At 45.9% G+C, this 20,984-nt stretch overlaps 1 protein-coding gene and 1 long non-coding RNA gene across 4 annotated transcripts in view; one reads left to right on the top strand and one right to left on the bottom strand.

The window, feature by feature from the left end:
* Positions 1 to 3,815: 3,815 nt before the first annotated feature.
* The window catches only part of LOC122543859 (solute carrier family 22 member 6-A-like), a 44,696-nt gene continuing 27,527 nt past the window's right edge, over positions 3,816 to 20,984 (bottom strand). For both annotated transcript variants that reach the window (XM_043682715.1, XM_043682716.1), the window contains 5 exons: positions 18,716 to 18,831; positions 15,833 to 16,047; positions 10,319 to 10,427; positions 6,929 to 7,132; positions 3,816 to 4,816 (listed from right to left, as the gene is read on the bottom strand). In XM_043682715.1, the coding sequence (XP_043538650.1) occupies positions 4,723 to 4,816; positions 6,929 to 7,132; positions 10,319 to 10,427; positions 15,833 to 16,047; positions 18,716 to 18,831 (738 nt within the window). In that variant the 3' untranslated portion in view covers positions 3,816 to 4,722. The remainder of the gene's footprint in view (positions 4,817 to 6,928; positions 7,133 to 10,318; positions 10,428 to 15,832; positions 16,048 to 18,715; positions 18,832 to 20,984) is intronic.
* Positions 8,992 to 20,984, top strand: part of LOC122543860 — a 46,171-nt gene continuing 34,178 nt past the window's right edge. For both annotated transcript variants that reach the window (XR_006310150.1, XR_006310149.1), the window contains exon 1: positions 8,992 to 9,315. This is a non-coding gene — a long non-coding RNA (uncharacterized LOC122543860). The remainder of the gene's footprint in view (positions 9,316 to 20,984) is intronic.

Here is a 20,984-nt window from a genome sequence, read left to right as displayed (position 1 = left end):
GGTCTCTGGCGCTGTGAGGCAGCAGTGCTAACCACTGTGCCACCGTGCCGCCCACAAATGTAGGGGTATGGGTGGGTTTCGCTTCGGCGGGTCGGTGTGGACTTGTTGGGCCGAAGGGCCTGTTTCCACACTGTAATCTAATCTAAATCTAAACTTTTGCTATAAATTCTGTGCCTTACAATTGTGTCCTCCACAACCACCTGATGAAGGACCGGTGCTCCGAAAGCTAGTGCTAACACTTTAAACCTATTGGACTATAACCTGGTGTTGTGTGATTTTTAACTTCGTACACCCCAGTCCAACACCGGCATCTCCAAATCAGGCCTATATTTAGAAAGCCTGCTTCATTGACAAAAATGGTCAGACTTAGTAAAAAAGCTTACTTCAGCATATATACACACAAAGTGACCTTTGAGAAAGGAATTATTCCAAGCCAAAAGAAAGTATTATCTGACTGGCAAGATTCCAAAGAATGCAATGAAGCGATGAAGAAGATTAAAAAAAATTGGAAGATTTGTAACAAAATGAAATTGTAATTCAAACACTTCGAAACATCTTGCGATAAGTAATTAATTCTAGTTTCTTTAGGGATGTGTACAGCTGTTAAAAAAAAACAGCAGCTAAGGTTATCTTGCAGAAATTAGCTGTCACTTTGAAACTATTTGCAATATTTATAAGATCTAGTTAAAGATTCTTTAAATAATCGCAGAGATAGATTTCAATGGAATTGCAAAACATCAAAGAGACGCCTAGAGTATGTTGTCTGATTAGCTAAAAATGTTAACAATAAAAATGATTATAAAAATTATAATAATAATTATTATTATTACTAGGTTTTTATAATAGAATCAACTTTTTTTTAAGGGGTAATGGAATTTGGTAAGAGATAATCAGTGCAATGGACAATGGAATGCAGAGATAGTGCTCCGGTTTCCACCCACAGTCCAAAAATGTGCAGGTTAGGTGAATTGGCCATGCTAAATTGCCCGTAGTGTTAGGTGAAGGGGTAAATGTAGGGGACTGGGTCTGGGCTTCGGTGGGTCGGTATGGACTTGTTGGGCCGAAGGGCCTGTTTCCACACTGTAAGTAATCTAATCTAATCTAAACAATGAGAGACATTACCAAAAAAGAGGACAGCCAGTAACTTTGGAATGCAACATACAAAGATCCCAAACCCTAGAGATTGCAATAATTGTTAAACATCGTTTAAAAAAACCTAAGAATTTAGTGCTGTCCATAGGAGTGTCCATCATTGATCAGGTGTTTTACAGGATTAGTCCCACAGAAGGGAAGGAGAGGGTGTAGTAACCATGTTCTGTACGGTCATTGTGACACAAAATGTATAAAAATGCTGCACTTTACTGTCAACCAGAGTGTGTCATTGATTTCTCTTCTGATCCGAGCTGAAGATTAAGAAAACGATTGCGTTTTCACGTTGAAGCCAGATTCGGAAAAGATCCCTTGGCCCTCTCCCTGCGCTAATTGTTTTTTGCTTGAATAAAAGTCCCCCCTTTGCCTGTATCCTGTCTGCCCCCTGAGTCTTTGTCCCCAGTCGGGGGAAGCTTTCTCCTGCACTCATGAAATGAAAGGGTTAGTGCAACATGGATACATAATTGGCCGAGTAATCGACTGGTAAATGGATATATGTGTAAATGATCCAGATGTTGGCATGCAGGGGGCAATTTCAAACGCTGTGGATGATGCAAATGTCGGAAGCATTGTAAAGTGTGACGAAGACAGTGCAGAACTTGGAAAGGGCACAGACAAGTTGGCGGAGTGGAGAGACAGGTGGCAGGTGACGTTCAGCGCAGAGAAGTGTGAGGTGATGCATTTGGCAGGAAGCACATGGACAGACAAATCATAACAAGCAGAACACATCGAAAGTGGGTGCAGGAGCAAAGGGAGCTGGGTGTACATGTGCACGGATAATTGAGGGTGGCAGGACGGGTAATGAGAGCAGGGAATAAAGCAGGCAGTATCTGGGCTTTGTTGATAGGGGCATGACGTACATGAGAATACAAGGCATTTGTTAGACCTCAGCTGGGATGGTGTGCGCAGTTGTAGGCACCACCCTATAGGAAGAATGTGAACATGTTGGACAGAGTGCAGGAGAAATTTACACAAATGTCCCCATAGAGTCATATAGCACAGAAATAGACTGTCCAGTCCAGTCAGTCCCAGCCGACCATAATCATAATCTAAACTAGTCCCACCTGCCTGCTTCCGGCCCATGTCCCTCTAAGCCTTCCCTATTCATGTACTTATAGAGATGTTTTTTAAACATTGTAACTGTACCCTCACCCATCATTTCCACTGGCAGTTCATTCCACATGCGACCCACTCTCTGTATAAAAGATATGCCTTTCTCGTGCCTTTCTTAAATATTGCTCCTCTCACCTTAGAAATGTGCCCCCAGTCTTGAAATCCTTCACTTTAGGGAAAAGACACCTGCCATTCACCTTATCATTAGTTTACAAACCTCCTTAAGGTCACCCCTCAACCTCCTACGCTCCAGTGGAAAATGTCCGAGCCTTTCCAGCCTTCCTTTGTAACTCAAATGAGCAACTTCAGTTCTGAGGATAGATTTTGGAGTGTTTGGGACTGAGGGAAAAGTCTAGGAGAGTATCTGAAATGTTTTTTCAAAATCATGGGGCTGGGTAGAGAGGATGAGGTGAAACTTCCTGCTTGAAAATGGAATAAAAATGAGAGGGCACAGCTCAAAAGTAATTTGTTGTTAAACTTGAGAGGGCGCAGAAAAGACTCACAAGGGTGTTTCCAGGATTGGAGGGTTTGAGCTGTAGGGAGAGGCTGAGTAGGCCGCAACCTTTTCCCTTGGAGCATTGGAGGCTGACGGGTGAACTTCTAGATGCTTCTAAAATCATGAGGGGCATGGATAGGGTGAAGAGCACAGGTTTTTTTTTCCAAGGGTGGGGAGTCCAAAGCTAGAGGACATGGGTTTAACGTGAGAGGGGCAAGATTTAAAAAGGACTTGAGGGGCCACATTTTTCACACAAGGGGGTGATGCGTGTATCCAATGAGCTGCCAGAGGAAGTGGTGGAGGCTGGTACAATGACAACATTTAAGAGGCATCTGGATGGGGACACGAATAGGAAGGGTTTGGAGGGATATGCTGGCAAATGGGACAAGGTCAGATTGGGATGTGCGGTCATTGTGGACGAGCTGGACTGAAGGGCCTGTTTCTGTGCTGTGTGACTCTATAACTTGCAAAGGAAGCAAAGGCGATGTGAGGACAAAAAGACACAGGTATTTGCACTGCCTGCAAATGTGGTGGAGGTGGGTTCAATGGAGGCATTCATACATAGAACATAGAACCTAAAACATAGAGCGTAAACAGGCCCTTCGGCCCTCACTGTTGTGCCAAGCATGACACCAAACTAAACTAATCCCTTCTGCCTGCCCTTGGTCCATATCCCTTCATGCCTTGCATATTCATGTGCTTATCTAAAAGCCCTTTAAATATCCCTCTTGTATCTGCCTCCACCACCACCCTCGGCAGACTCGTTTCACTCTCTACGTAAAGAATTTGCTGCTCCATCTCCTTTGAAATCCATTATCCATTCAAGAGCGTATGGAACGGTTATTTAAATAACAGTAAAGCGCAGGGGTGTGAGGACAGGCAGGAGAATGGCATTAACTTATCGTACTGCACACTTGGATAGTGAACGCAATTAATCCTCATTTACATGTGTATAACTTAAACAAATATACATGCTTCTGCCTGAAACCCTGAGTTTCTTCCCTGACAAATTCAAATTGACTACATAAGTGTTCAAATTATGGATCTGTTCAAGATATTTGTTTCAATTCAGTTTAATAACATTGCATTGAGACATACAATGGACAATCAAAGAACATTGACAAACGTTTACCTCTATTTGGCAACATTTTTTATGATGGCTGTCTGCCTTCACAGTTACAGGACAGGGACTGAGAGCAAGTGCGTTATCCCCACCAAGATGATTCTGCACAGTCTGGGATTGGAAAGGCAGCCCAGTCCCTCACACAAACCCAACCTTCCCCCCACCGACTCCATCTACACTCCCCACTGCCTCGGGAAGGCAGCCGACATCATCAGAGAGCCCTCCCACCCCGGTTATAATCTCTCCCACCCTCTTCCCTCAGGCAGGAGGGACAAAAGCTCAAACACACGGACCGACAGGTTCAAGAACAGCTTCTTCCCCGCTGTTATCAGCCTCATGAACGGCCCTCTCAAATTTTAAACTCATGTTGTTCTCACTCTTTGTGCACCGTAACATTGTACTCCGTGCTCTGCTTTATCACCCAAATGCTCTTTGTGTGGTATGGTCTGTCTGTACTCCATGCAAAACAGAATTTTTCACTGTACATGTGACAATAATCAATCAAATCAAATCTAAAAGATTGATCCCAGTTGAGCGTTGTTTAATTCAAAATCCATTTTTAACAATTAAGCTGAGGGTAACAATGTGATAGTGTGGGACACAATGATATTTCTTAAAAAACAGGTATGAAATTGGACGGAGGCTGCCTTTTGCGTGTTGTTCATCCTTTTAGATTTATCTTATCGCTTCAGTTATCTCGTGTTTAAAGTACAATTTAGAAATATTGAAGGTTGAGAATGCTTTATTAAGTGCTTGTTGTGAAAAAGAGGACATAGATTACAACATGTCTGTTGCATTTATCTGCTCGGAGGGCTGATAGTTGGGAGTGAGCCGCACCTGGTTACACAGTCTGTTTCATCAGTGATTGGTGTGTTTCATGGAGTGAAATATCACTCCTCTTGGAATCCTTGTCTTTTTCAGCACTTTTTATTGCTCTGAAAATAAATTAGTCAGAAAATCACAAACAACGATTTGCAAAAGGTTCAACTTTTCTTTCATTCTCTCCATTTCTTTCTCATCTATGCTTCGTCTGTGTGCCACAGCACGGTGGCTGAGTGGTTGGCACTGCTGCCTCACGGCACCAGGGACCAGGGTTTGATCCCACCTCGGGCAACTGTCTGTGTGGAGTTTACACGTTCTCCCCATGTCTGTGTACGTTTCCTCCGGGTGCTCCAGTTTCCTCCCACAGTCCAAAGCTTTGCATATTTAGGTGAGTTGGCTATACTAAATTACCCATCGTGCCCAGGGATGTGCAGGTTAGGGTGCATTGGCCATGCAAAATTGTCCCGTTGTGCCCAGGTATGTGTAGGTTAGGGTGGATTGGCCGTGGTAAATTGTCCCATAGTGTCCAGGGATGTGCAGGTTAGGGTGGACTGGCCATGCTAAATTACCCCATAGTGTCCAGGGATGTGTAGGTTTGGGTGGATTGGCCGTGCTAAATTACCCCATAGTGTCCAGGGATGTGCAGGTTAGGGTGGATTGGCCGAGCTAAATTGTCCCATAATGCCCAGGGATGTGCAGGTTAGGGTGGATTGGCCGTGCTAAATTGTCCCATAATGCACAGGGATGTGCAGGTTAGGCTGGATTGGCCGTGCTAAATTGTCTCATAGTGCCCAGTGATGTGCAGGTTAGGGTGGATTGGCCGTGCTAAATTGTCTCATAGTGCCCAGGGATGTATAGGTTAGGGTGGATTGGCCGTGCTAAATTGTCCCATAGTGCCCAGGGATGTGCAGGTTAGGGTGGATTGGCCGTGCTAAATTGTCCCATAGTGCCCAGGGACGTGCATTAGGGTGGATTGGCTGGGCTAAATTGTCTCATAGTGCCCAGGGATGCGCAGGTTAGGGTGGATTGGCCGTGCTAAATTGTCTCATAGTGCCCAGGGATGTGCAGGTTAGGGTGGATTGGCCGTGCTAAATTGTCCCATAGTGCCCAGGGATGTGCAGGCCAGGCGGAGTAGCCATGGGAAATACAGGTTTACGGGGTTGGGGTGGAATGACCTTTGCAAGGTTGGTGGACTCAACAGGTCGAATTGCCTGCTTCTAAACTGTAGGGATTCTCTGTAAACCAAGCTCTTACCTCACCATCTCCTCCCTCGCTCTATTCTCTTGTGTATTCTGCACAGGCAGACAGATTTCTCAAACCATAAAAAGGACCCTCAAACATCGTGCCAAAGATGGTCTCAATCCTGATTTCACAACTTTTCGTATATTTTCCCTGAAATGTCAGAGGCTGAGGGGTGACTTTATAGAGGTTTATAAAATCATGAGGGACATGGATAGGGTAAATAGACAAGGTTATTCCCTCAGGTGGGGGAGTCTAGAACTAGAGGGGCATAGGTTTGGATGAGAGGGGAAAGATATAAATGGGACCTGAGGGGCAACGTTTTCACACAGAGGATAGTGGGTGTTTGGAATGAGCTGCCAGAGGAAGTGTTGGAGCCTGGTACAATGACAGCAGTTAAAAGGCATTTGGATGGGGACAAGAATAGGAAGGGTTTGGAGGGATATGGGCCAAGTGCTGGCAAATGGGACTAGATTAATTCAGGATATTTAGTTGGCATGGACGAGCTGGACTGAAGGGTCTTTTTTCCATGCTGTACTTCTCTATGACTCTAAATTCTGTACTTTCCAGTTAATTAGTGCCTTCCTTACGTGATATGGTTTTAGATTTTGTTCTAGGCTTTAAAGAGAGGTTAATAATTGAGGTCCTTTGATTCCAAATGCCTTTGGTGTCAGCATATGTTGTGAATAACATAGGCATTATTACCACGTAATAAGTCACTTCATAAACAAGGAAGTGAAAGTAAAAGGTGCTCCTGAAAACCAAAAAAATCAAAAAGTAGCATCGGACAAATTCTGAAGAAGTGCCCTTAAAAAAAATATAGTCTGCTCCCTGCTCCCAAGACTTGGCTGCAGTAACTCAGAGATTCTTCATGAGCTTCAGTGCAGAAGGCCCAGGGTAGGAGCTAATTTCTTAACGGATATTGGGGCCCATTCTCCCATTTTAATTAGCACTTCCGAAGAGTGGGAATTCCTGACGTCACAAACCTGTTTTCGATTCCTTCGATGGTCTCCGGCAAAGGGTTGTTGCGTGTCTCGGGCAGGGCACAGATGGCTACTCCGGCAACGATTGCGACACCGCCGTATATGGTCATGGGCAGAAACGAGACGTAGTCGCCGCTCAGCCTTACGATAGGCGCTATCATGGCCCCCACACGGGCCGTCGTGCTCACGAGCCCCATTCCCGTCTGCCTGCGCGGGATACACAAGAGAACAGTGAGAGGGAGGAGATGGTTCCGGAACGTTTCAGCTCGTAACAGTTTTTCCAACTTCCTCTTTCCCGCCGCTGAAGATGCTGGCTCTGATTTCCTTCCCTGATATTAGCTACACCTCTGACTAACCTTCCAGTCTAACACACATCCCTTGCTGTCATGTCCTCATGTACTGGCAGCACAATGCCCTGGCATATCTCATTGTAATGCAAATATGGCCCCTGTAATTCATTGTGGTATCAGAAAAGCTAACAATCTTAATTTAAACCTTCTGATAAAGCCGGTGTCCTTCAGTACCCCGTCCCTCTCTGAGGTAAACTATGCCTGCTCTTTGTAACAGAGTTAACACATCTAGTGGCTCAGTTAGCTCAGCTAGTTTGCACTGCAGTGATACCCAACAATATGAGTTCAATTCCTGCACCAGCTGAAGTTACCATGAAGGACTATCCTTCTCAACCCCTCCCCTTGTCTGAGGTGTAGTGACCCTCAGGTTAAACTGCCAGGAGTTGTCTCTCTCTCTCTCTCTCTAATGACAGAACAGGACTATCGAGATGTATAGCACAGAAACAGACCTTTCTGTTCAATTCATCAATGTTGACCAGGTATCGTGAATTAATCTGGTCCCATTTCCCAGCACTTGGCCCATATCCCTCTAAACCCTCCCAATTGATATATCCATACAGATACCTTTTAAATGTTGTAGTTGTATCTGCCTCCACCACTTCCTAACCCTAACCCTAACCCTATCCAAATACACACTCTGGATGAAAAGGTGTCTTTTAAATCTTTCTCCTCTCATTTGGATGACACGGTGGCTCAGTGGTTAGCACTGTTGCCTCACAGTGCTAGGCACCCAGGTTCAATTCCAGCCTTGGGCGACTGTCTGTGTGAAGTTCGCACATTCTCCCCATGTCTGCGTGGGTTTCTTCCCACAGTCCAAAGATGTGCAGGTCAGGTAAATTGGCCGTACTAAATTGCCTGTAGTGTTAGGTGCATTAGTCAGAGGGAAATGGGTCTGGTTGAGTTACTCTCCAGAGGGTCAGTGTGGACTTGTTGGTCCAAATGGCCTGTTTCCACTGTCACAAAGCTAAAAGCTGTTTTAGCTTTTCTAAAAGCTGTTCCTTGGCTCAAGGAGACTCTGTCCTTGATTTTTTTCAGAGGGGTAATAAACTGGGCTGGGCTCCAATCATTCCTGAAGAAGGGCATGTGCCCGAAACGTCGAATCTTCTGTTCCCTAGATGCTGCCTGACCTGCTGTGCTGTTCCAGCAATAAAGTTTCAGCTTTGGGCTCCAATCAGTCTGGTTTGGTACAGAGATGAAAAGGATTTTGACAGGCCTTCTGTTTATATGTAAACAGATGAGACTTCAGGCCAAAGATATCATGCTTAGAAGTGACCTGTATAAAGAGAGGGGAGTGGTCAGCTCTTTAGCAGGCTGAGATGGGCACTTTTAGTTGAGAATTGAACTGGGAAGTTCAACAGGGAAACTGTGTGGAAGCTCTCTCTTTTCTGCCCTTCAACTTCAACCTGTAAGCATGTGTTCCATTTATACTGGGTTTTAAAGGGAGTTTGCTTCCTGGCACTGTTGTGTATATTCAGAACAGCATAATTAAGTCGAGCTGGATAGGTTGAGTTCTGTAGGGGTTCTCTATTCTGTTCTTTGTGTTTCATTTTGTAATTTGGTGAATAAATTTTTTGTCTGTTCTAAAACCTAGTAGTCAACCGAGCTAACTTACTCCAGGTAATTTTCAGTGTACACTTACCGAAACAAATTGCAAAGTTAGGTCTAGGACTGCCGGATTAAGAATGTTTTGAGTGGCTTGGCCTAGTCCATAACGTCACACTGTAGGGAATCTAATCTTAAATTTTCACCCTCTAGTTTGGGACGGATACGCACACACACACGTCCTTAATACTCCAGGGGCCCTTGTTTTCTGACGCACACTGGTGTGGTGTTCTAGCAAGATTGATACAATCACTTTTTAAAAACTTCCACAAAAAAAATCAACACCCCAATGCCTCTAATTTGAAATCCAAACACTAAAAAATTGATATTCATGTGTACATTTTTAATCACACTGGAAAGAAAAACTGAGCATTCAGGCAATTTTACTTTTTATCTTTCAGACTGTTCAAAGTGGCCGGGATTGTATGCTAAGCTGAGGTGAGTTATTTCTATACGAGGTATGTCTGATATGACTGGGCTCAGTTTATCACGGACTGGCACGGTGGCTCATTGGTTAGCACTGCTGCCTCACAGCATCAGGGACCTGGGTTCAATTCCACCTTTCGTTGAGTTTGCATGTTCTCCCCATGTCTGCGTGGGAGTTTTTCCAAGTGCTCTGGTTTTCGTCAAAAGATGTGCAGGTTAGGGTGGATTGGCCATGCTAATTTGTCCCATAGTGCCCAGGGATGTGCAGGTTAGGGTGGATTGGCCGTGCTAAATTGTCCCATAGTGCCCAGGGATGTGCAGGTTAGGGTGGATTGGCCGTGCTAAATTACCCCATAGTGCCCAGAGATGTGCAGGTTAGGATGGATTGGCTGCCAGGGATGTGCAGGTTAGGGTGGATTGGCTGTGCTAAATTGTCCCATAGTGCCCAGGGATGTGCAGGTTAGGGTGGATTGGCCGTGCTAAATTACCCCATAGTGCCCAGAGATGTGCAGGTTAGGATGGATTGGCTGCCAGGGATGTGCAGGTTAGGGTGGATTGGCTGTGCTAAATTGCCTCAGTGCCGAGGGATGTGCATGTTGGGGTGGATTGGCTGTGCCAAATTACCCATCGTGCCCAGTGATGTGCAGGTTAGGGTGGATTGGCCATGCTAAATTACCCCATAGTGCCCAGGGATGTGCAGGCTAGGGTGGATTGGCCATACTAAATTACCCCATAGTGTCCAGGAATGTGCTGACTGGGTGGATTAGCCATGGGAAAGGCAGGTTTATGGGGATAGGGTCGGTAGTCTGAGTGGGATTCTCTTCGGAGGGTTGTTATGGGCTGGATGGCCTGTTTCCACACTGTGGGGATTCTATGGAAACCTTAATGGTTAATTATGATGCTTATAAATGAGAGCAATTTGGGGTGGTCCAAATGTGACCCAAAATGAATTTTTTTAAAAAGATACTGATGTTGCTAAAGTAGAACAGTTGCAGTAAGGAACGTGTGTACTTACCTGACCACTGTAGGGTAGAGTTCACCTGAATAGAGATAGCAACAGCTGAAAGCTGTAGATAGACACCCCTTCCCAATAGCAGCAAGTGACGTGCGTAAGGCATTTAACTCTGTCAGAAAGATGGAGCAGTCAGCACTTTAGGTATCTTGAACAAATTCATTAGGGGATGAAAAATTGCCCGTTAGCTTTACAAGTGTGTTGGTTGCTTTCATGTTATAAAGTGGTGAACTGGCTGTGGACGCAGAGATTCCACCTGAACATTTTTTCGCTGGTGAAAATATACTCTTTTCTGACTTAGTATCCATTAATTGCCTTCAGGATCGAGTCACACCAGCATGGAAACAGACCCTTCGGCCGAACCAGTCCAATCTGACCATAATTCCAAACTAAACAAGTCCCATTTGCCTGCTCCTGGCACATATCCCTCCAAACATTTCATATTCATGTCCTTATCCAAATGTCTTTTAAATGTTGTAACTGTCTCCACATCCACCACTTCCTCTGGAAGTTCATACTACACACACAATTTTGCACTCATCTTTCCCCTCTCACCTTAAAGATATGCCCCCTAGTCTTGAAATCCCTCACCCTAGGGAAAAGACAGCTGCCATTCACCTCATCTATACCCCTCATTATTTTATAAACCTCTGTAAGGTCACCCCTCAACCTCCTACACTTCAGCGAAAAAGGCCCACTCTACCTGGGCTGGCATGGTGGCTCAGTGGTTAGCACAGCTGTTTCACCATGCCAGGGACCTGGGTTCAATCCCACCCTTAGATGACTGTGTATGGAGTTTACACATTCTCCCTGTGTCTGTGAGGTTACCTCCCACAGTATAATAGAGATGTAGGTCAGGTGGATTGGCCTTGGGAAACGTAGGTCTGGATTGGATGCTGTTGGCAGGTGGGATGGGCCAACCCCTGTACTCAAAGATCTGAGCAATAAAGGCAAGTATGTTAAATGCCTTCAGGGTATGGAGCAGGCACAGTGATCATGCAGAGCTGAAGAAGGTTTTTATTTGCTTAATTTTAGTGAAATCCCTGCTGAAAATTTCCCGTTCTAGTTTAATTTGGCGCTGGGATTTTAGCACAGTATAGTCCTCAAGGCTGGATCATTACAGGAAAGTATTATACAGGACTGAACACAGTCATACAAATCACAGGGTTGGGTCATTCTGTCTAGTACAAGACAAATGCCCAGGATATTAAGTAAATCACAAGGGACAGGACTGGGTCTTAATGACCAGGTAATTAGATTTAACATAATTGTGGATCCAACTCAATGTGCCGGGCCATAGTATTGCAAATCATAACTTAGAAAGCTGGGACTTGCAAACTGTTGGGTGACATGGTGGCTCAGTGGTTAGCCTAGCTGCCTCCCAGCGCCAGGGACCCAGGTTTGATCCCACCCTCAGGCGACTGTCTGCGTGGAGTTTGCGCATTCTCCCCGTGTCTGTGCAGGTTTCCCCTGGGTGCTCCAGTTTCCTTCCACAGTCCAAAGAAGTGCAGGTTAGGATGAATTGGCCATGCTAAAATTGCCCATAGTGTTCAGGGATATGTAGGTTACGTGCATTAGTTAGGGGTAAATGTAGAGTAATTTGGAAATGGGTCTGGGTGGGTTACTCTCCGGAGGGTGGAATTGTAGGGCCGAATGGCCTGTTTCCACACTTTAGGGATTCTATGATTCATATAGGATATGTAACAGAGTCGAACATTTAAAGGATAAAACTAGACTTCATAACATATATTTTCTTGGCTATACAAGATTCCAAAATGCTATCCATATTCAAGATAACTCTCTGAACATGCAGTTCGTGTTTGATTAGATTGATATCTGAAATTAATGGGTTGTAGAATCCCTTTAGAGTGGAAAGAGGCCATTCAGCCCACACCGATTCCCCATAGAGCATCCCATCCAGACCCAACCTATCCCCATAACCCCACATTTTACCTTGGCCAATCGACCTAGCCTGCACACAGCTCTGCACCATGGCCAATCCATCCCGCATCTTTGGACCGTGGGAGGAAATCCCTGCAGACACAGGGAGAACATGCAAACTCCACACAGACAGTCACCCGAGGCTGGAATTGAACCCAGGTCCCTGGCGCTGTGAGGCAGCAGCGCCAACCACTGAGCCACCTTGATGCCACCAAACCTGGCTATCTCAAGGGGATGGACAGACTGGGCTCATTTCCACTGGAGCTTAGAGCGTGACAGTTCGAAATGTATGTGATCCTGAACGGATGTGTGAGGTATTTTGTTTATTTAAGGGAATCAAAGGTTATTGATGGTAAATGCGAATATATAATTGAAAACACAGACAGACCCGGTCTTGATATTATTGAATGACAAAGCGAGTTTGAGAGGCCGAATAGCCTACTCCTGCTTCTAATTTTCTTATTTCCTGTATGTCTGATCACTGGCAAGTCAATGCCTGCTCTCCTGAAAGCATTCATGAAAGTTGCATGGTGGCTCAGTGGTTAGCACTGCTGCCTTACAGTGCCAGGGACCCAGGTTCAATTCCAGCCTTGGGTGACTGTCTGTGAGGAGATTGCACATTCTCCCCCGTGTCCAAAGACGTGCAAGTTAGGGTGGATTGGCCATGCTAAATTGTCCCGTAGTGTTCAGGAACATGTAGGTTAGGTGCATTAGTCATGGGAAATGTAGATTATTAGGGAATGGAATTGGTCTGGATGGGATACTCTTTGGAGGGTCGGTATGGACTTGTTGGGCCTAATGGCCTGTTTCCACACTGTAGGGATTCTATGATTTCAGCCAGAGAAAATAGATTAGATTAGATTAGATTACTTACAGTGTGGAAACAGGCCCTTCGGCCCAACAAGTCCACACCGACCCGCCGAAGCGCAACCCACCCATTCCCCTACATTTACCACTTTACCTAACACTACGGGCAATTTAGCATGGCCAATTCACCTGACCTGCACATCTTTGGACTGTGGGAGGAAACCGGAGCACCCGGAGGAAACCCACGCAGACACGGGGAGAACGTGCAAACTCCACACAGTCAGTCGCCTGAGTCGGGAATTGAACCCAGGTCTCTGGCGCTGTGAGGCAGCAGTGCTAACCATTGTGCCACCGTGCCGCCCACGAATAATGAGATGGCTCCTGACTGACAAGGATTCGCCACTGATTGTGTGACTAGTTATCTGTAAACATGAATGCAGCAGGCACTTTCAGGGTACTGTGCATAGTTCTGGTCACTGCAACATGACCTCTCAATGCTGGCCAATAAAAGCAAGTGTACCCAACACCTTCTTCACTACACTGTCTACCTGCGACTCCACTATGCACCTGTACCCTTAGGTCTCTCTGTTCAGCAACACTCCCCAGGACCAACCATTAAGTGTATGAGTCCCGCTCCGTTTTTCTTAACCAAAAATGCAGCACCTCACATTTATCTAAAGTAACCTCCATCTGCCACCCCTTGACCCATTGGCCCATCTGACCAAGGTGCCATTGTACTCTGAGGTAACCTTCTTCATTGTCCACTACACCTCCAATGTTGGTGTCATCTGCAAACTTACTAACCATTACCTCCTATATCCTCATCGAAATCATTTATATAAATGAAGAAAAATAGTGGACCCAGCACTGATCCTTGCAGCACAACACTGGTCACAGGCCTCCAGTCTAAAAAACAACTCTCCACCACCACCATCACCTTCTGTCTCCTATCTTCAAGCCAATTTTGTATCTAACTGGCTAGCTCTCCCTGTATTCTGTATGATCTAACCTTGCTGACCAGTGTGAGGCAGCAGTGCTAACCGCTGTGCTACCGTGGCTAGTAGGAAGGGTTTGGAGGGATATGGGCCAGGTGCTGGCAGGTGGGACTCGATTGGTTTGGGGTATCTGGTCAGCATGAATGAGTTGGACCGAAGGGTCTGTTTTCATGCTGTACATCTCTATGACTCTCGGACTTTTCTCTCAATGTATTTTCCCTCCTGGATCGGAGAACTGCATATGAGAATCTGTGACAAAAAAATCAGAAATTGCTGGAAAAGCTCAGCAGGTCTGGTGGGATCTGTGGAGAGAAATCAGAGTTAATATTTTGGGTCATTTGACCCTTCTTCAGAAACTATGTCTGAATTTGTTTTTTTTTTGCCAAGTAGTGTTTATGGGATGTTACTATATTCAATCAGTTAATTAGTAATAGTTACTGTATTTAATATTCTGTTAAGTTTCCAGTGGAGTTGTTATTCTAAATTCCTCTTAGTTTGATTGTACTTTGACTACAGTGTTTAAGTGAATTGTGTGTCGCTTAACGTCAAGGAGTTTGACCAGTCACATTGCATCTGGAACATGACTCTTTACATCTGCCTTTAAAAATAAGACAAAGTCAGGATCTATGCCACCTTCTTGAAATATTTTGAGGGGGTCTGGTCTGGTCCATAACACCGGCAGATGGGATTAGGTCAGATCGGGATGTCTAGTCAGCATGAATGGAGGGTCTGTTTCCGTGTTGTATGACTCTATCTCCAATCTGAGGGATCTCAAACCTTCGAATGCCCTCATAAATAAATATATTCTTTTGAGTGAACAGTTTAAGTCAGTCTAGCAGCTTCGATAAGGTGTATGACCTTGTGTTCTCAAGGTTACATTTTCAAGCCTCACTTGAAGTACTGTTTTTTTTCTCCTTAAACGTGTTTTTATAGAACATGAGAGGGATTGCTTAAGTGCAAGATCTTTGCTGTCTTCCTAACATTTACAGACCTTTTGTTTGGGAAGGGGGCTCACAGACAGTGATGAGGAACAGAAGACCTGAATGGATTTTTCATGGACACACTGGCACTGGAGGGGGTGCAGAGGAGGTTCACTGGATTGAATCTGGAGTCGAGAGGGTTGGCTTATGAGGAGAGATGGAGTAGGCTGGGACAAAACTCACTGGAATTTAGAAACATGGGGGGGGGGGGGGGTGATCTTACAGAAACATATAAAATTATGAAGGGAATCGGGAAGATAGAAGCAGGGAAGTTGTTTCCACTGAAACTATAACGAGGGGGCGCAGCCTCAAAATAAGGGGGAGCAGGTTTAGGACTGAGCTGAGGATGAACATCTTCATCCAGAGGGTTGGGCAGAGAATTCCACAGATTCCCAACCCTCTGGATGAAGATGTTCATCCTCAGCTCGGTCCTAAACCTGCTCCCCCTTATTTTGAGGCTGCGCCCCCTCGTTATAGTTCCAGTTGAAATAACTTCCCTGCTTCTATCTTCGCCAATCCCTATGCCCAGTGAGGCTACCTCGCTGAATGTTATTAAGGTGAAGCTGGATAGATTTCTGAACAGTTAAGAATTAAGGGTTATGGTGAGCGGCCGGGCAAGTGGGGCTGAGTCCACAAACAGGTCGGCCATAATTTTATTGAATGGTGGAGCAGACTCGATGGGCCAAATGGCCTACTCCCACTCCTATTTCTTACGTTCATTTGACTGGATGGAAGTTTATTTCTTTCTTACCCAGGCAGGGGGGAGAACAGCAGATGTAATTATAAGCCCTCACCTTTGGGGACGAAGATGTTCGCCACAATCACGCACCCCGCGAGGATAAGGGATGTGCTGTGTGTGAACCGTCTTCCGATCAGACTCATGGAAATGAAACCAATAAACTTCGCTGGAACGTCGACGGCTCCAAAAATGAACTGGATGAGGTAAATATCAACTCCGAATCCTTGCAGGTCTATCGCTAACCCGTAATAGGCAAAACCCGTTGCAAACCTACGACCGTGAAAAGAGAGTGTCATTTCATCGAGATTATTTCAGGTAATATTGAGATCCAATTTTTTTCTGCACCTTCTCAGTTCCGATTATTATTTCAGCTTCAGAGCAACGGGCCTCAAAATGTCTCTCTTTTGAAGAGAAAGAATCCTTACATACCATGTATAGTCGTGTAAAAGTTGAATTGTTTACACTATTTTTAAAGCTAAATTTATGAGGTTGACTATTACATGGCTACTACTTTTGAGGGGCTGAAATTCATGCTACAGCTCAAAATAACATATTGTTGGCAGAAGTCCAATTGATCTCTAAATGAATAAAGAAAAAAAATCACAACGAATTACAGTAAGCTAAGCTGCACACAAAGGGAGGTTATCACCTGACTCTGACCTGATGCGTCTTAAACCTTTGAGTCGAATTGGTGTAAATTGTACAACAAAACACGTCATAGCACAAAAGAAAAATCATTTCCTCTTCGTAACACTTAACTACAGGATAATACATTGACTCACAAATGTTGGTCTGTTATCAGTGAAGAACTGGGGTTGCCTTTTGCACAAGATATGTGGAACATTCCAGATATTTTGGGTGGCATGGTGGTTAGCACTGCTGCCTTGCAGCGCCAGAGACCCGGGTTCAATTCCCGCCTCAGACGACTGTCTGTGTGGAGTTTGCACATTCTTCCCGTGTCTGCGTGGGTTTCCTCCCACAATCCAAAAATGTGCAGGTCAGGTGAATTGGCCATGCTAAATTGTTAGGTGAAGGGGTAAACGTAGGGGAATGGGTCTGGGTGGGTTGTGCGTCGGTGTGGACTTGTTGGGCCGAAGGGCCTGTTTCCACACTGTGAGTAATCTAATCTAATCTAAAAAATAGGGGTTCGACTTTGACATGAGATCAACTTTGACTCGAGTGTATACTATGTTCCAAAGTGGATGTAGAGAGGATGTTTCTTCATGCAGAACGAGCAGTCATCACTTCAGGATAAGATTTAAAACAGACATGAAGAGGAATGACTTCTCTCAAAGTTGGGGGTGAGGTGGCGGCGGTGAATCTGTGGAAATCACTCCCCTCTTCCCCCCTGGAGTGTGCATGTTGTGGGGTTCACATGAACAAATTCCACGTGGAGGTGGACATGTTTTTAATCAGTAATGGGATTAAAAGGAGCAGGGCAGGAGAATGGAGTTCATAGAATCCCTCCAGTGTGGAAATAGCCCCTTCGGCCCAACAGGTTCACACCGACCCTCCGAAGAGTAACCCACCCAGACCCCTGCCCTATTACTCTACGTTTACGCCTGACCAATGCAATTAACCTAAACATCCCTGAACACTACGGGACAATTTAGCATGGCCAATTCACTTAGCCTGCACATCTTTGGATTGTGGGAGGAAACAGGAGCACCCGGAGGAAATCCACACAGTCACAGGGAGAATGTGCAAACTCCACACAGACAGTCACCCGAGAGTGGAATCGAACTCAGTGCTAACCACTGAGCCACTGAGCCAAGACCGTGATGAGATCAGCGGGGCAGCAGGTTCCAGGGGCTGAAAGGCTTCCACCTGCTCCCAGTTCTTATGTTCTAATAATTTCAAAGTGGGGTTGGATGGACCCAACTATGGAAATGAGGTTGGAGGGTGATTCACAACCTACGCTCAATTCTTTTGAGTCTGAGCAGTAGGTGCCCAGTTGCAGCCACACCCCCATGGAATATTCTGCCTGCATTCCTTTCAGTTCAGAAGATGCCAGGAACGAAGAATGCTTCTTCTACAACCTTCTAATCCCTTTGACTGGGAAGGGCAAGAGTTCAGGAGATGGGAACGTCTTCTCTGAAGCCCATGGCTCCAACTCTGAGTTCTGATAACTAAGGCCTTGCAAATCCTTCTTCCATGCTTGTCTTAGAACTGGATCACCCATTGGCACCGTTTGACATATTCTAGTACATGGGCAAGAGAACTGCAATTGCAGTCAATTGATTTGGAGCATGCGTAGTGTTTACATGACTGTTTCTCTTCCTTTAGTTTCCACTCCATTATTCTCCCTGGTATCGTTTGCCCCCTATCAGATCCTAAAGGTACAAGTCAGGAATCTGACAGAATACCCTCTACTTGCCCTAGATGGGGGCAGCTCTAACAACACTCAAGAAGCTCAACACCATTCAGGACAAAGTAGGCCCCCATTTGATTGACACCACATCCCCAAACACCCGCTCCCTCCACCCTCCGATGCTCAGTAGCAGGCAGTGTGCACCATCTACAAGACGCACTGCAGCAACTCCCCGTGGCTCCTCAGACTACGATCACTACCATTTCCAAACCCACGATCACTTCCATCTGGAAGGTCCAGGGCAGCAGATACATGGCAACAGCACCCCCCCCCTGCAGGTTCCCCTCCAAGCCCTCACCATCCTGACTTGGAAATATATTGGCCGTTCCTTGGGTCGAAATCCTCCCTCAGGGCACTGGGGGGTCAACCCACAACACACAGGCTGCAGTCGTTCAAGAAGGCACCTCACCACCACCTTTTCAAGGGAGCAGCCTGGGACTGGGGAAAAAAATGCTGGGCCCAGCCGGCGATGCCCGCATCCCACAAAATGAATAAAGAAAAAAATGGAGAATCCATTATTCAAATTTGCTATTCTACGTAAAAGAATCTATCTTTTTGATAATTTACCAAGCAAGCATGGTACAACAGGCTATCTTGCGTATAACAGGAGTCCGGAAGAGGTCCAGTACACCGTGCTTGTTCTTGGTAGTTAGCTGCTCATCTTTCATACTCGACTTGAGAATCTACAGAACACACACAATGCATGTGTCACCACGATATTACCGCTAAGCATGGCAACTTCCACTCGAGCATTCACCCCTGTGTTAGATCCATGACCGAACCACGCACAACAAATAATTTTATTTCCTTTTTAGCCTGCAGCTGTCCCATTTCAATTAAAATTTTACTTCGCTAAAATAAAAACGAAGGAGCCACTTACCAAGGTTTGCTTGTGTGGAAGACCGAAGAATGTTAATCCCTGTTAATTCTGAGAACAAAATGTGGCATCAAACATACCCAGAAACACAGGCAATAAGTTTAAAAGAATATCTGGGACAATAGGGGGGGGGAACTATGCTTTGCTATCAGTCAAATAATTCTCAATAATCTATATATTCCTGATGTTGGCAGCCATCTGCACCCACTGTCACAAGATTCATAATAAGCTTACTCTCTAAGTAAATGTTAACCGAGTGGCTCCTCCCAATTTATTTTCACGAGCCCCTTTATTAACACATTCGGCAGTGTGGACCTGAGTAGACCGAGCAGTGTGGACGCGAGTAGGCCCAGCATAACGAACTTGAGCAGGCCCAGCAGCACAGACTTAAGTAGACCCAAAACATGGACTCCGGTAGATCCAGCAGTGTGGATTTGAATAGGCCCAGCGGCGTGGACCTGAGTAGGCCCAGCAGCAGGGGCTCCAGTAGGCCCAGCTGTGTGGTCTCAACTAGGCCCAGCAGTGCAGACTTGAGTAGGTCCAGCAGTGCAGACTTGAGTAGGCCTAGCTGTATGAACTCGAGTAAGCCCAGCAGCATGGACTCCGGTAGGCCCAGCAGTGTGGACTGAAGTAAGCCCAGCAACATGGATTCTGGTAGGCCCAGCCATGCAGACTCGAGTAGGCCCAGCCATGCAGACTTGAGTAGGCTCAACTGTGGACTCGAGTAGGCCCAGCAGCATGGACTCTGGTAGGCCCAGCTGCACAGAATCACGGAGGAGCAGCAGCGTAGACTCTGGTAGGACTTGAGTGGGCCCAGCAGCAGGGAATCGAGTAGGCCCAGTGGCACAGGCTCGTGGTGGCGGGTGTCGGAGGTGGGTTTGGGCCCAGTATGATGGCATTGGCAGCTGCTATATCAGTGAGGTGGGCCCAAAGCAGACACATGGCGCTGGCTGAATTTGGGCCGGTGTGGTATCTGGTGGCATCTACATTGGTGAGATCCAGTGAAGACTAACAGTGATGAGTGGGTCGGTGAACGCAAGATGGTGCTGAAGAGTGACGGCCTTCGTTCCAGTGGTGGCGTGGCGAAGGGGACTTGTGCCTGGCCAGCAGGCCCACGGCCCATGACCGAGCCCTTAACAAGAAGGACTGTAAAATTGGACACTATTCTTTTAGTTTTTTCCCCTTTATATTCTATGTTTCAGTTTACTTTTCTGTGGTTTAAGATGGCACTGGAGAGCGGCAACACTATGCAACACTTTTCACTGTGTTTTGTAACAAAATACACGTGGCAATAAATAAAGCAAAGCAAATCAAATCAAATTACACTGAAATAATAATTTTCTTTGAGATAAAAAATCATTTACCCCATGTCTTGGGAAAGACTGAATTTATCTGTCCAGCTATTGAGAACATTCGATGGTCACTATTTCTTTAGACATGATTTCCTGGAAGCTGTCCTGATCTTTGGTCATGACTGAGCAGACTGTCAGTGCTACAGGTATCAGTCTTATGGCTGGAATTTCTGGGAAAATCCTGCAATGCCTCTCGGCGCCAGGAACCCAGGTTCGATTCCAGCCTCAGGTGACTGCACATTCTCCCCGTGTCTGTCTGGCTGTGGGTGGGCGTGGTCTGGTTTCCTCCCAGAGTCCAAAGATGTGCAGATGAGGGTGGATTGGCCATGCTAAATTGTCCCATAGAGTACAGGGATTAGATTAGATTAGATTCCCTACAGTGTGGAAACAGGCTCTTCAGCCCAACTAGTTCACACCGACCCTCCGAAGAGTAACCCACCTAGACTAATTTTCCCTCTGACTAATGCACGTAGCACTATGGGCAGTTTAGGACAGCCAATTAACCTGACCTGCACATCTTTGGAGTGTGGGAGGAAACCGGAGCACCCGGAGGAAACCCACACAGACACGGGCAGAATGTGCAGACAGTCACCCGAGGCTGGAATCA

The sequence above is a fragment of the Chiloscyllium plagiosum genome, chromosome 45 (genome assembly GCF_004010195.1).
Source record: "Chiloscyllium plagiosum isolate BGI_BamShark_2017 chromosome 45, ASM401019v2, whole genome shotgun sequence".
NCBI classification, from domain to species: Eukaryota; Metazoa; Chordata; class Chondrichthyes; order Orectolobiformes; family Hemiscylliidae; genus Chiloscyllium; species Chiloscyllium plagiosum.
The sequence above is the reverse complement of the archived record's forward strand: the minus strand, read 5'-3'. Positions and strand labels throughout refer to the sequence as shown.